Raw genomic sequence first — 16,134 nt, 5'->3', positions numbered from 1 at the left:
AATAATTTACTCTAATTTGTTCTCAGAGGCAGACAAGTGATCCACTTGTCATCCTGCAAGAAATGCTGCCAGTCTAAGCAAAACCCTTCTTCCTCCTTCCTTCCCTAATCATCAAAAATAAAAGCAACTCCCATCTCAAGCCTTCAGCTGCAAGGGCACAACTGTCAGGTCCGCACCTTGCGGTGAGTCAAGGATTTCAGCAGTTTCGGGAGCACCACCCATTATGACATTCGCCTGTTTTTCCTCATGAAACCACAGCCACCGCACTGGTATAACCTTTGGATCACAGGTGTCTCTGCTGCTGGAAACAAGGAACTTGCATATTTGGCAGAGGATTAAAATGAACTCTGCTTCTCCTTATATTTCTGTTCCTTGGTATTCATTACTCAGGTTAAACAGTCTGAACTGATAGAGTCAGAAAGGCTTCTGAGGAAGCCCTCTCTCCTCACTGCTTTCTAAACTTAAAAACACATGAACACTAACAAAAAAACACATATATTGAATACACTCTAGGCAGGTCATGAGCCAGCATAGCAAGGGGATCCGCTCCTGCAGCTTGCTGCACCATGTACCTGCTGGGTGTTTTAGGCATAGCCTCGGTCACAGAATCACAGAACGGTTGAGGTTGGAAGGGACCTCTGGAGATCATCTAGTCCAACCTCCCTGCTCAAGCAGGGACCTCTAGAGCACGTCGCACAGGATCACATCCAGGCAAAGTTTTGAATATCTCCAGCAAAGGAGACTCCACTACCTCTCTGGGCAACCTGTGCCAGTGCTCTGTCACCCTCACAGTGAAGAAGTTTTTCCTCATGTTCACATGGAACTTCCTGCATTTCAGTTTATGCCTGTTGCCTCTTGTCCTGTCGCTGGGCACCACGGAGAAGAGGCTGACCCCATCCTCTCGACACCCTCCCTTCAGATACTTGTACACATTGATGAGATCGCCTCTCAGTTTTCTCTTCTCCAGGCTGAACAGGCCCAGCTCTCGCAGCCTCTCCTCATAGCAGAGATGCTCCAGTCCCCTCATCATCTTGGTAGCCCTCCGCTGCACTCTCTCCAGGAGTGCCATGTCTCTCTTGTACTAGGGAGCCCAGAACTGGACACTGCACTCCAGATGATCCTCCCCCTCTCCTCAGCCCTGGTGAGGCCTCACCTCCCTCCACCTGCTGGCAATACTCTGCCTAATGCACCCCAGGATCCCATTGGCCTTCTTGGCCACAAGGGCACGCTGCTGGCTCATGGTTAACTTGTTGTCCACCAGCACTCCCAGGTCCTTCTCTGCAGAGCTGCTTTCCAGCAGGTCAGCTGCCAGCCTGTCCTGCTGCATGGGGTTCTTCCTGCCTAGATGCAGGACCCTGCACTTGCCTTTGTGGAACTTCAGGAGGTTCCTCTCCAGCCTCTCCGGGTCCCTCGGAATGGCAGCACAGCCTTCTGGTGTGTCAGCCTCTCCTCCCAGTTTAGTATCATCAGCAAACTTGCTGAGGGTGCACTCTGTCTCTTCCTCCAGGTCATCGATGAATACATTGAACAAGACTGGACCCAGGACTGACCCCTGGGGGACACCACTAGCTACAGGCCTCCAACTAGACTTCGTGCCACTGACCACAACTCTCTGAGCTCGGCCATCCAGCCAGTTTTCAATCAACTGTTACACATCATTTTTGCTATTGCTGGCAAGCTAACCAGAGCCACAAAAAAACAACAACAACAACAACAACTCATCACTTACTTTATAAAGGGTAACACAAGGCATCTGTATATGCCTATATTACAGAATTTCATGCACATCAATAATAACATTTTTTTTAAAAAAAAATCATAGTATAGTAGTTCAAAGAACAACTATCGCAAAAAAAAAAAACAAAAAAACCCTCAAAACACTTACGCTGATCTAACAACAACATTGAATCCTGAACTTACTTATTTCAGACATTGGGACAAACAATGAAGGTCAATTATCCCATTATGCAACATGGAACCATCATACTTTTAGTCTTTTATGCACTGCCAAAGAAGATGCCAGTTTCTATGTACATAAGCATTAGGGGTCACACTGAAATTCTTAGTTCAGTTGCTACAATTTATATGGCTTTACCAGATACTTCTCAAACAGACCATGAAGACATTCAGTAATTAAATGGCTGGTTCAGAACAAAATGATTTCCGTAATCTTAGCTTATGTGTCTAAGTGAACACGTGAAATCAATCCACTGGTGAAGGCACTGAGAATAAGTCCTCTACAATAAAAGTTATTATCTATCAATAAGGTGTTAAGCTATTTTTGCAGTGTCAACAAATTTATTCTGTCCCAAACTTTGCTTCAAAAGGGACAAGCCAAATCATGAGATCCTCTGCTTTGCTGGCAGTAAGATTAAGTGCTGAGTTATTAAGCAAATAATTATCATCTTCAGTCACAGCAGAATTTGATTTTCAATTTTTATTACTACTAATAAGGCTTTAAAGAGATAATATTGATTGGGTACTGCAGATATGTAATACAGACACTAGGTACCATGAGGGAAAGTATAGCATAGTTAAGACTATGCACTTGAGCATACCTAAGATCAATTAAAATCCAGAAAACAAAAAAAGAAATGCTAATTATGGGCCACAGGGATAACTAAAATATTACAGAGAGTAACCCGTTTTGTAATCTGTTGCTAAACGTTCAGCCACTGCTTTTCTATTTTATTCTTGTATATAATTTCTGAAAGAAATGCATTTGCAGACACCATTTTCCACAGTTACTTATCATGGGCGCACCAAAATTTCTTTGGTAAAGCAGAGAACCAGAGAGAGAACCTGACAATAAAATACAGTAAGTACTCCTCAATGAGCAGCATTATTTTAATACTTGATGTTTCCTCTAAGAGGCAGATGAACTACTACTTCTTTTACTATTATTTTCAGGACAGCACAGATTCCTCCTTATGAAGGAACACAAATTCCTCTCCAGCGCACACACACACAGATGAATAACTAGAAAATGATCTTAATTGCTACATAAATCACATGCGGCTACTTAACATAGCCTGCATAACATGTCTGCATAGGAAGTTGTCTTGTCAAAACTGTCTGCAGTATTTCTTCAACCTTGTAAAAGAGCCAGGATGCCAAAGGAGAAAACAAAAGCAATTACTCATCCTAAGTCAATTAATACCTCTCTGGGGTCCAAAGATGTGTGCTCTTTATTACAGGCACCTAAAAACATAAAACCTTAACAATACTGTAGTTAGGTCACTACAGTGCTGAAACTGACCTGGACGGAAGCACCCTGCACTAACTTCAGGCATAAAAAGGCATTCCCCTAAAGTCAGGGTGTTACACTGGTTTTAGGAATTTTGTAAATATGAAAGCACCATTACTTTTACCTCTGAGGAAAAGCACAGTATGTGTTAAAAGAGTTCTGTCCTGATGTGCATAGCCTGTTGAAGTCATCAGAGACTTAGCTTTCTGTCAATAAAAGGAGAGTTTAACTACAGGAATCTATCATTCCAATTTATTTCTTCCTGAAACTCACGTCGCTTGGCTTGGTTCACAAGTATATTGGCACAGGCAGATGCTGCATTACAGATCTATTGCTTCATCCAAAATCCTCTGTTAATCAGTTTACTTAGAACTGTTAATCCAATACCAGTGTCACTGGCTCTTTAAATGACGGACAAAAAGGCAGCATTCATATTTACTTCAGTTTTACCTCGTATTTTTGTTCCTGCAGTAGCTAAATATTAGCCAGCAAGTTCCTCTAAGATGGCTGTTCTGATGTTGTTCTCCTATTGTCTATAGCAGAAATAAGAAATTATGAAAAGGAGGTACTAATCCCCCTTCATTCCTCATATAGCTTTAAAAACAAACACACACACGTATATACACACAGCTCCCCCCCTCAAAAAACTCACCTACTCACTCCATTCAGATAATCCTGAGCTCACATGCTCTGCAGAGCATTTTTGTGAGTTCACCAGACTCCTCAACCTAAACAAAACTCCTCATGTCTTACATGTATATTCATATGAGTCTAAACAAGAATCTAAGTTTAAACATTTTGGACCATAAGATATATAGGTCGCTAATAACTGCCACTAAAGTCAGAAGGTAAAAGCTCCAACAGTTCCGCCTTTTTGCCTTAGCACTTAGATAAGGCCCAAAGGATTATCCCAAACTCAATTACATTACTGAAATTTAAATCTCAAAATATCCATGCATACCAGGCACTCCTGAACTTAACAGTAATAAGTTTAGCTACTGTACTCCAAAGCCCAAAAGGGGACTCCAATCTTTTTTTCCCCCCCAAGCAAAAAAGACAAGAAATATTAGGGATTATTCAGTGATATTCAAGTGAACCTCAGTAACAAAGCCAGTAACACATTACCGGTGCTCCAAACTTCATGCTAATGGTGAAACAACTGCCTGAGATATGCCTAATATGGTATTAATATAGTAGACTACAGAACAAAGTGAAAAGATAAAAAGTTAATAATTGCCTAGTCTGAATACTACCTGCCAAGTTGCTGCACTCAGGACACTTAAATTGCTGAATGTTAACATCACTCAATAGATGTTTTAGTGGCTTAAACATCTCTTGGGACAGTACATTAATCCAGCTCTTCCAAAGAGATTTCTTAATCTTTGTGTATTAGTACTTCCCATCTCATATATAAAAACATAAGCTTGGTTATTAGGTAAGTCCCCAAAATACAAATCAATGTTTATCCAAAAAAATTGTCATGATAATCAGCGTACACCAAGTTGTAATTTTCCTCTGTACAAGGATCATAAATGCTGTCTCGTCTTTGCAAGTTGCTAGGAATCAGTAGGTGATTTCGAGTTCAAATTCAAACAGCTACGCTCTACACTACTTACAGACAAACTTCACATCAAGCACTCCAGGAGAAGAACAAGGCAGAAACACAGAAGAGAAATAAAAGGTATGCTAGTTTACTCTGACAGTGACATGGGCTTAAAATAGACACAATCTACCATGCTCATTCCTGCAAGTGGTAACTTTCAATTATTTCAGCTGCAACAATGTTTATCCCATAACATTCACTGACTGCTAGAGATTTAAAATAAAAATGAAATGTTGTACTTGGTATTTTTAGTTTTATTTTTAATAAGCTTCATGACTACATGTCAAACAAATTAACCTTTTTGGCTCCAAACAAAGCCTATAATTAGAATCCTCATTTGTTCTGGTAGTCAGGAGAGCCATTTTCTCTGGGGAATGTTACTGAGAGGAAACAAGAGTCGTAACCGACAAACTACATGAAACTTTTTAATAGTGGACATTAACACAAAACTTAGGCTAACTAAAGTGAAATAGTTACATATAGCATTGTAACCTCAGAAACAGATTTCTTCAAAAATAAAATTCCTTTGGTTATCTTCCTCTCTGTGAAATGCTTCAAGTCATAGTGCAAATGCTTGTGGAATAGTCCTTAAAAAGGGGTTCTGCACACAAAAGTTCCTAATTTTTCCCCACCTACACCAGCTCACCCATTAAAAACGCTACACCTTTCTCTACAAACCACCTCTTCTGCCAAGAGAATAAGAGACCTCCCTGAGACTAGTTAGGGATGAGACTTTCACCCACTGCCTTTCATCTCTTCCCTTCATACCTCCACCACTCTCCTATTCCCTGTTTCATTTCCTCTGTTTTTATTGATGTCCTCTCCCAACCTGCCAGCCACCTACCACTGAAACACAGAAGATGCAGTATGAAAAACAGTGACATAGCAGGGTACAGCCTCTTGCAACACAGTACCCTGCAGGGGAAGGAACCGAAAAGGATCTTCATGGTCTGGAGGCCACGAAGACCAAGACCAACAAAGAGAAGAGAGGAGGAAAGATCTGACTTCAAAAGAGGAAGGATCAAATTTGGAAGTGAGGAAATGAGAATGTTCTGAGGAGCAGAAGGAAAGCGTGCATGTCCGGAAATCACCAACAGAAACCCCTATGTTTTTCTTGCAAGCACTTTTACAGCCTAAATGAAATAACCAAAAACAGAGCATGAAAAATATGATTTTTTTCTTTAATTATAATAGCAATATCCAAGTGTTACACTTCCTGGCTCAAATCTCCTTTATATCAGGCTTCAAACACACTTTCTGTGCAAACTATTCAAAACTTCTGATGCTGCATACAAGCCTCAAAATTTGCCCTCTGATAACTGAGATCCCCTGATCTTCACAGCACTTTCAGTTTCTGAAGCAGTGTTTCCCCCAAGTACAGTATTGTCCTCTCCCCACACCAGACCATCACACATGGGGGCAGTCACAGAACGAGATCTCTCAGTTGTTGCCCATAGCCTTATTTCATGTTTCTAACTGTTCTAGTTCCCAGGGGGTTTAAAAAACAAACAAACAAACAAACAAACAACAACAACAAAAAACACAGAGCAGACAGAGCCAAGCCCAGGGCTGTCCCCATGTGTTTGGAGCGCTGGAGGGAAGACAGGAACTTGAGGAGGTTGAGCACTAAGCCAGATGCCAATGCCAGTGCTCAAAAAGCACCATTTACCAAGCTCTGTAAGAAAGGAAAGGGGCAAGGATGAGGTTTTACATCAGCATTGTTCAAAGCAGACGAATACAGGGAATTGGCATACGGAAGGAAAGTGTAAAAAAATACACACAGGAAGATGAGTATTCCTCCAACATATGGTAGGGCTTGCAGGAGCAGGCATGACTGTTTTCACTTTTCCTGAAAGGATGGGGGTTGACGGGAAGAAAGAGGCAGAGAAAGGGGTCAGCTTTCAAAAGTTTATAGAACAACATCTCCTTATGGTATTTTCTCTACAGGGAATGGAGGATTTCCAAAGACTCGATCATACAGAAGCACAGGTCGGATCTTCTAAAAGCGTATGCACAGGAATAACTTTACCTTACATAAGTAGTCACATCAGCAGGACAAAAATATTTACAGTTCCTCTTTCTTCATCTATTAAATGAGTCATTGAAAACATGCAGTAGAGCCACACTGAGCTTAATCTAGTCTCTAACACTTGAATTTTACAACAGCCACAGGTGATACACGGAATGTTAAACAAAACTGAACTTTTGTGAACCACAACGCAGCATAAAGCAACCTGCATTTTATGCACTTTGCCCTGAGTCTGAAGTATTCCTTGCTTAATTTCCCTTTCACAAAATTATTTTGGATTAACCATCCATATCATTTTTATTAGACAAAAATACGCGAAAATTATGTTTATTGCCTAATGAATCCCAGATTCCATTTACTTCTTTCCTCCCCCTTGTCATTTTACTGACAGGAGGTAGGGGCAGTGATGGAACATGTAAAAGTCACCTATTCTAAAACATAAACATTAAAAGGAGATTGTTATTGGGAAGGGGGAAAAATAGACAATGAATGTGTCATTTGAAACATGAATGTCTATTTAAGTGTGAGATCTATTAGCTTCAAGATTGCCTTCAACCAAATGAAGCCACGTACATTGGATCACTAAACTCAACTTGCCCTGGAATAAAAGCATTTTTCTCAGGGGGCTTCTAGGAGGAGGAGGGGCTTGGCAGCCCGTTGCACTTCCAATAGAAGCGATTCCCTGCCCTCTACAAGCTCAGAGAAAAAGCATCAGAACTCCCCAGGAAGAAGGCCCTGCGAACTGCACACCACACCACAGCCCTGCAACACCACAGTGCCCATCCTACGCTATAATGGCTTCTATGCTGCCGTTTTTCAGAAGTGGTAGAATAGAGAGAAAGAGACAAGTTCATCTCTTTAAATACCCTACCGAAGATTAGGCTTCACAGACAAAGCCAAAAGGTACTATTATGAGATTTTTACATTAGAATCGGTATTGTTCCATTTATACTGTCTTAGCTGTATAAACGGAGGTATTTAGGTAAGTTGTCTCCTCTCCCCCCTCCCCGTTTAAACAGAAGACAAGTATTCACCAAGCTACTGCATTTCCTTTTTTCCTTCTTAAAGACTTAAGTGTGCCAAAGGTACCTGTGCTCATTTCTTTGGAAATCTAGACAAAATAAGTCAAAGAGCTATTACTGTGTTTGTCTGTAAGCACAGTTACAAGCTGAAGATCTAACCCTTTTTTTTTTTTTTAAACCAGTGAGAAAGGGGGAAGAGCGAGCTAAGACTGAGCAATACAAGTAATTGCCAACCCTTAAGTCTTCTGCAAGCAAAAGCCACACTGCAAAACTTATTATCTGTATAGTTGAGAAAGACAAGGAAACAATAACTAATAGCTCCAGTCTTTTCTCTTAGCTCAGGGGACATAGTATACATTTTTTGCCTAAACCTCAAATACAAACCAAAAGCAACGTCCTCATACATACAAAGAGTCTTATTATGATTGTTATTGCTGGAAGGGTAAACTCACTCTTGCTGGCCGCATGACTGTTGAAATCTACATTCAGCATTGTTTGGGGGATTTTTTCTTTCCTTTGTAACTCAGCAGCACAGCTCAAGTAGTAGTAACTTTATGACTAGAAACATTTAGCTGTGTGTTTTTGAGTTTTTGATGCTGCAGAGTCAGCGACACAGTGAATTTATTCCAGGCAACCCAATATGTATTTACACATGTACGCTGCAGCAACTCACTACAGTATTCCACTGGGGAACATTATTAGAGCAGGATATCAAATGTTAAGCCCCCCTCGTCCCTCCACCCCCCCCCGATACACTTCATTGGAGCAGTTAACATCACACTAAGCAACTTATATGCTTGCACAATCTACTACTTACATAACTAGCAAGTAGTAAGACAACTCATATAACAGTATTATAAAGACACAAGTATGTTTTTAGGACCTGAATCAAGATCTAGGCCTTCTAACATCTCCTTAGCCTGGAAGCAGTTAGCTGTCTTTGTACACGGTACTGTAACAGGGTAGTCTTCCTCTTTAAGGGCCAGGTGGTAGCCAACCCTGGCCAAATAGGTTAGCATATGCAGTTCAAGGACACTCGACAGGGCTCGCCAAATCCCATAGCGTCACTCAGATTAGCGGGAAGTTGATGCACAAAATGAACGAGAAAAAGAATACCTCTGAGGAGGGGTACAGTGAGAAGCATCCACGCGAAGCAGCAAAGAAAAACTGGTTCCAGACAATTTGCACAGGGCACCCAAGCTCAGATGCGGGGAAACAGTGAGCCCAGACTCCCTGCCTAACTGGACAGAGGAGGTTAAAGATCAAGAAAGCTCCATGCACTTCTCTGAAGGGGAGCAGGAATTATCTGAAGGGCAGTTAGAGGGTTTAAGTTTTAAACAAATCTCAAATGGGGAATAACAGTCGGAGAACCTTGGAGAAACGAAGGTCAACTTTCCACAGCACAATATGACCTAAAAGAAACAGCAAAGATGAGCCTTGACAAGACCACAAGGTGACCAGAGGGCATCCCAGGTATCCAGGCTTCATCAAGCAACTTTTAACTAGGTCTCCACAGTAGTAGTATTACTAACACCAAAGTGCAGTGGAGAAATGCCATCAATAATTTGTACAAAGAATTAGAAAGAGAAAAGCTAAAATCAATGGGGGTAGCAGGGGAAGGGCTAGTATAAAGAAAACAGACTCAACAGCTTACAGGTTTCCAAAGACTAAAAAAAAAAAAAACCTATCTCTAGAAACAGATCATGTGCTTCAGGAAGAGAGAAAAGTGAGAGGGCTGGACTGCTTAGTTCAAGAAACACAAAGTTTACCCTACGTGGTTTAACCACTGTTTAACCCATCTGACAGACGATTATTCTGTTTTGTATCGCTGAAGTGATCTTTGCTGCTAGGAGAGACTGGCTGGTTTCGGTATAGTTTGAAGGCTTCCTGAATACACTACTACCAAAACTTCTCACTGGTCGTGCAACCTGGTAGATCCTTCACTAACATTTCAATGCTGGCCACAAAGGGGTTTTGTTTTCCTAAATCGGTTCTTCACTTCAAAGTCCACTTGCAACCGATTTCCTCAGCTTGAATTTTTAACCCAAGATACTTAAACACCACTTACGGCCTTTCTCTGCCAACAAAACGGCTGAAAAGGCTGTCATGCATCTCAAAACTAGTGCTAAAACAAATGAGAACGAAGACGCCTGCTCTACCGAAAAGGAGGGCTGAAAGCACAGCTGATAAGCACAGCTGATAGCAGGATTACTCACTACCAGAAACGTGTGATTTTTAATCAAATCCCCAGCCTGCCAGAAACTGGGGCGAAGATCTGCCATTTAGTTCTTTCGGCTAGGTTTTCAACAGGTGACAACGAGCCACTTTCCGCAAAAGAAGAATAAAATCTAAGCAGAATCTAAAACCCGTAATAAAGCGCTACTTTACAGCGACCGTCAACCCCCTATCTGCGTGGCTCCCTCTGGGTCACGCTCCTGCGACCAAAGCCAAACCGCCGGGCTCAAATCCCAGCCTGGGGCTCCCCGCCATACCAGCTAGCGCCCAGAGGGCTCCTGCCGCCTTTTCCCCCGGCCCGCTCCCACCGACGTTTCGCCTCCGGGGCGAGCACCGGAGCCGAGGCCACGGCCTCGCTTCGGGGCAGCCCGGCGATGCCCAGCCCGGTCCGGTCCGGTCGGGTCGGGTCTGTCCGCCGGCGCAGGCAGCCCTCCCCCCCCTCCCGCCGCAGCGCCTCGCGCCCCGCTCGGCCGTTACGGCCCCGCCCCAACGGCCGGCAGCGCGCGCGGCCGGGCCGGCGGGCAGGGCGCCGCTCGTGCGCGGGGGCAGCGGCGGCGGCGGGAGGGGGGAGGGGGAAGCGCACACGTGGAGGGAGGCCCCGGCGCGGGCCGGGCTGAGGCGGCCGCGGCTGCCCCGCTCCCCGGCGCGGCGCGGCGCGGCACTCACTTGGGAGGCAGCCCTGGTCTTGCCCGGGGGCCGCCTGAAGAAGGAGGTGCGGGCGGTGAAGAAGTACTCCTCGGACTCCTCCTCCTCCAGGCTGCTGTAGCCGCTGCTCATGCTGCTGGTCCAGGTCATCGGCGGCGGCGCCGGCTGCGGCTGCTGCTGGGGCCCGGCGGCGGAGAGCGCCGTCCCGGCCGCCGCATGGGGCCCCGCCGCGGCCGCTCCTCTCCCAGCGCCGCCGGGCCAGGAGGAGGAGGAGAGGGGGGAGGAGCTGCCCGGGCCGCTTGCCTCGCCCGGCCCGGGTGGGTGCGCCGCAGCCGGCCCGGCCCCTTCCCTCCGGCCCGCCCGCGCTTCCTGCAGCGCAAGTTTCCGCGGGGCAGCGAGGGAACCTTGAACTGGCGCTGGTGGTGTGGGCGGCCGGCCTCTCCTCATGTGATCAGGCCCGCAGCCGATGGAGTAAATGGGACTCGTGGCCGAGGAGCGCAGCTTATGCAGCTGCAGCAGACGGGGTGAGAGAAGTACGCAGACAGCAAGAACAGCGAGAACTGGAACTGGGAAACGTATTTTAAAACACAAAAGTTCTCCTGGGCTGCAGGGCACAAATCAACCTCAGTTATGGACGGGGGAAATGACAGCGAATCCCCAAAGGCCAAGTCACTCCATATTTATCTGCTTCGGAGTTTCTCACATATTCCGCTAGTCTATCTAGGGGTGGTCACCGTCAGAGACAGGATGCTGGGCTTAAGGTACAGCTTCCTGCGACTACACTGTTGCCCAAAAAGCAGCCTTGCCCTTCCTCCACGCCCTCAGCGCTGTGTTCCTGGTGTCTCCCTGCATCTGTCCTGGTGATCCCGGTCGGTGGTGATGGTGACTCAGACCGGCCACAGGAGCCCGAGCAAACCCCGAGGCTGAAGGCACAGCGGGGAAGGAGAGCAGCCTACCCCTTCAGCAGCAGCATTGCCTTAGATTAAACAGATTTGAAATTCCGTCTTTACTGAGCGGTGGTCAGATCCAATATGTCCGTTCCCGTGGTCTGGATATGCAGCCACAGATTTATCTGGCTACGTCTCCTACTCCTTCCCTCTACCGTCTCCATCTCACTGGCCCCGTACAAACTCCTAAACCGCTGCATGTGGCTCTTCCTGTTCCCACTCTTAAATGAGGATTGCGTCCCTGTCTGTCCATCAGGCACTCTTCCCCCACCAGTATCCATATAGTCCGCTGTATATATTGATAAAGTCACCTCAACATCAGCAAAACAACTCACACTGAGAACTAAGAACAGCTATTCACTTGGAGGAGAGATGTGTTTTAATCCTTGTTTTCTTATCGACTCTTGAGTCTCCCAGGTCTTTGTGTTGAGTTTGGCATCTGTCATACTAGGAAGGTAGCATAGCTTTTAAAAAGCAAGTCATTGAATTTAACAGTGTGAATGAGTCACACATGAGTCATCTTGACCCTACTTGTTGGTAATGCCAAGCTTCATGGTATTCAAGATAGATTTAAATTGAATGCCAAGTTATTTGAATGCAACTAAAAGAGTATTAACATGCTTGCTTTAGACAAATGAGCTTTGTGTTACCTGGTTTGCAAAGACCGGCCTCGTGCCAAAAGGAAGTACCACTAGAGATCTCCTGGGCTTGCCTCTGAACCTACTTAAGACCCAGTAACCTCAGTTTACAAAGTTTTTGGATGTAAAGCCCCTAACAGTGACCATGATTTAAGATGATTAAGGTTTTAAAGTGACTTGGGTGCACTGCAAAATGGGATTTGTGTTTCCAAACGACATAGGTGTTTTTAAATGTTATTGGACTGGCTCCCCAGCAACAAAAGGCGTTGTGTGTTTGCATAGCTTGTTTGCTTAGCTTCAGCCTCAAAACTGATAGGCTGTGGGTGGACCATGGCGCTGGCAGGGAGGATCATTAAGACAATAAGCTGCTGCAAGGGAACTTCAGTCCATCTGTGCAATATCAAATGTAAGTCTTGGGCTCGAATTTGTACGTTCTCTGGCAGCAAAGGCATAATATTTACCTTGTCTGTAAAGAATTATTTACACTGATATCACTGAAAGATTTAAAGTGTAATTTCCTCCTGTTTCAACAAAAGCTGGTGGAAAAATATATGTCTATGTTCTTCATGATATATCTTCCAGTTAGTTCAGTCCTCAAATGTAGCTCCGTTTTTAAACCTGCTAACTTTGACAGGGTCCTCTTAACTTTTTGAGACATGATTCGGAATCAAAAAATCCCTTTGAAGATATGAACAGATGTGCGATCTTTCAGTTTTGTTTTGCATGGTGCTTGTAAACAAGATACCAAAATTCTGTCAAATATTTCACAAGGCTGATATTTAAAGAGTAATTGGTACTGCTACACTACTATACTTCAGGTGTATTTTTTCTAATGAATTTTAAAGTAATCCAGGTCATCTCAGAGCTTGTAGCTGGGCTAAGTGTTGTACATTGTAGTCAGAGCTGAAAGACTCTCAACTGAGGTATCTTCCAGGAAACTTGTATAAACTAATGATAACTCTACCGACTGCGTTATTGGGACAGTAATTCAACTCAATGAAGTTCAGATAAAGTCTGCTTATTTATCAGGCCTATATTTTATTTATGATAGCACCAATAAGCACAGATTTTCCTTCATTAAGCACAGCCATATGTTGTCACTTGAGATACTACTACCTGGTCCACTCTAAACACAGGCTACGTTATAATGAATATCATGTGCCCACTAAAATTTCAAGAAGCTTTAAAAGGAAAAATAACTCCCCCTTGGACATTTCCTTTCAGCTTCCATCTGTCAGTAATTACTGTTCTTTTACATTATATCATAGACTGGGTTGATGTTACGCGTCAAGGCGCTCTCACTGGGAGCTGCAAGGGGCTCTATTCTCTGCTGGTAGGACTCAAAAGGGCTACGTAACACACTGATGCGGGGCTTACACTTCCCCTCTGGATTTTACTGTTCCCCTCAACAGCGTATTTTTTAAGGTCTCCGTCCTCAAATACTTTTCCTCCCTCTTGAATGCCTTTCTTAATCTCACCTAAGCAAGATCGGTCCAAGGCTTTGCATTTGCTTATTAGGGACTGTGTTAAACCTCGAGACTACCAGGCTTGGATTATTTTTGGTCCACTCTGACAGGCGTCTTAATTACAAATAACACTGCGTAGTGAACACAGCCACATACAAGATAAAGTTAATAATATACATTCTGAGAGCATACTTGTTCTTATGGAGAATTAATGAAGCATTAGGTAAAAATAATGAATTTCAAAGCCAAGAAAGGTGGCACAGGATGAAGATTTAAAAACATATACAAGGACTAGCAGGCTGTCAATCAGTCATTCAGCGATATAAAAATTCAATCCAGTGAAGAAGTAAGCTGGCAACCAGTTATCATATGATCACACAGGCAACTGGCAAGAAGATGGAGATACATTTTTTTAAGAGCGATTACATTCAAATAGCAAGTCATTCTACTAATGCACCTGTGAAGAAAATGAGAAGAAACTTTTTTGGTTTTTTAATAAAGCTTGATGACACAGAAATATAAATTCGGAATATTTTTAAACTATAGCCCGCCCAAGCCAGTTAAAAGTAGTGACTCAAGTAATCTGACCAAAAATAGTAATGGGCACTCTGTGTTCCAAAAAAAAAAAAAATTCTCATGCTTAAACTCTTAATAAAAGGCAATCACAGGCAAAGATGAACCATGTGATTTATAGCTATTTGTTATGTAAGGGGGAAAAACAATATTAAAAATCATTATTACATTCAGGGCTAAAATTCAGCTTTACATTACTTTGTGGTTTTGGAGAGTCACTCCAGAGAAACGAAACAGCAAGTATAGCTTCCAGAAAAGTGAAAATTAAAGATGAACTTCTACAATGGGAAAACGGGTGTGAATAACTTGATTAATCTGGTAAGGATTTGGACTTTCAACTACTGTAACTGAAGCAACCCTTAGAATCAGATACCAAATTTAATAAAGGTGGACAGCTTTACAGGGTCTTGCAGCTTCATTTGTCTAGTTGTGTTAAAACAGTTGATCGCTGCTTTCTATAGCAACCTTTTAGGTATTTGAGGACTATTATTGTTTCCCCCATTCTTCTCTTTTTCAGACTAAACACAGAGACAACTGATAAAACATCGTATAGCGTTTACATTAATTCCATCAGCAACTGCATGGTGTTTACATGTTTCTAAAACATGCCCTCAGCCCTCTGACACAGAAACTCAAAGAACTCATTAAAACGGCAAATTTACTAAACAGTCACTCGGCTAGTAGCACTGCTTTGACTCTCCAGGCCCACCATGCTCAGTTCTGTCCCCCAGCCTTTGTCTTTTCTCCAGGTTTTCATCCAAGTGTATCAAAAGACACTGTATCAAAGGAGCAGGAAAGCTAAAAGCAAGATACAGCACAGGCTTGGAGGGTCCTGTAACATTTAAGATTAAGTTTCTACTTAAGTAAAAACAGTAGCATGGAAATCTCAAGAGAATCTCACTCAGTCTTTTTAGCCACAAGGATAATAAGGAATTAAGTGCATGCCTACATTTCAGATGTTTTTCAAAACCTATTAGCCTATGAAATACTAGTGCCTGACCTCAGTATCAGGGAAAAAGCAGATGGCTTGGCAGGTCTCACAGTCAGGCTAGATGCAGCCTCAGGGCTGAGGGAGGTGTCCACGTCTTCCCTCCTTTTCTATTTCCCCCCCAATTTGGTGGCCAGGCAAGGTCAGCCTGCGAGGGTGTTTAGATGCTCCGGCAAGAGGGACCTGTGGTGGCCGCGCGGCTCCCGGGCTGCTGGCAGCAATGTCTGGCAGGGTCAGCGCACTGAAGGGAAGCAGGACCTGGGCTGCAGGAGGGACAGGGTCAACCCGGGGACTGAACTTCCTTATCCCCTGCCCCCTCCCAGTAACTGTGCGTTGCTTTCAGCACTGGCTTGCAAGAATTTCATAAGTGACCCTAGCAGTATTTGTAATTTTAATTATTGAGTATTTGCAAGATGCCCCTAGCTCCGTGCTGCTTCAGGAGCTCTTTGGGTCCCTTTGGGAACCTTGCCGTTCTCGCTCTCTATTTTCTGTCTTTCATACATCTTTGCATGTACAGTCTCTGATCCCATTAAGGCTTAACTATGTACATAGTTTTATGTGTGATTAGTCCCTATGGTACATACTACATCTTAAAATAAGCTCAGGAGTGAAACTAGTACGTTTCATACCTAGTAGCACTTTGGATTTGGCTTGTTTGTAACATTTTACGATGAAATATAATTATTCCGTGATGTTCATGATGCAAATTATGTTTGCATAGCAAAGAGAATCCCAAAGGCA

The 16,134-nt window shown here is 43.7% G+C and overlaps 1 protein-coding gene across 4 annotated transcripts in view; it reads right to left on the bottom strand.

Annotated features, from left to right (window-relative positions):
- Positions 1 to 16,134, bottom strand: part of RASSF3 (Ras association domain family member 3) — a 114,574-nt gene that overhangs the window by 44,067 nt on the left and 54,373 nt on the right. Inside the window, exon 1 of one of the 4 annotated variants that reach the window (XM_068934614.1) lies at positions 10,803 to 11,119. The exons of the other annotated variants lie outside the window; for them this stretch is intronic. Within the exon in view, the coding sequence (XP_068790715.1) occupies positions 10,803 to 10,931 (129 nt within the window). The 5' untranslated portion in view covers positions 10,932 to 11,119. Of the gene's footprint in view, positions 1 to 10,802; positions 11,120 to 16,134 lie in introns of those variants that run through there. 4 annotated transcript variants of the gene reach the window in all.

Source organism: Struthio camelus, chromosome 1 (genome assembly GCF_040807025.1).
Source record: "Struthio camelus isolate bStrCam1 chromosome 1, bStrCam1.hap1, whole genome shotgun sequence".
NCBI lineage: Eukaryota > Metazoa > Chordata > Aves > Struthioniformes > Struthionidae > Struthio > Struthio camelus.
The sequence above is the reverse complement of the archived record's forward strand: the minus strand, read 5'-3'. Positions and strand labels throughout refer to the sequence as shown.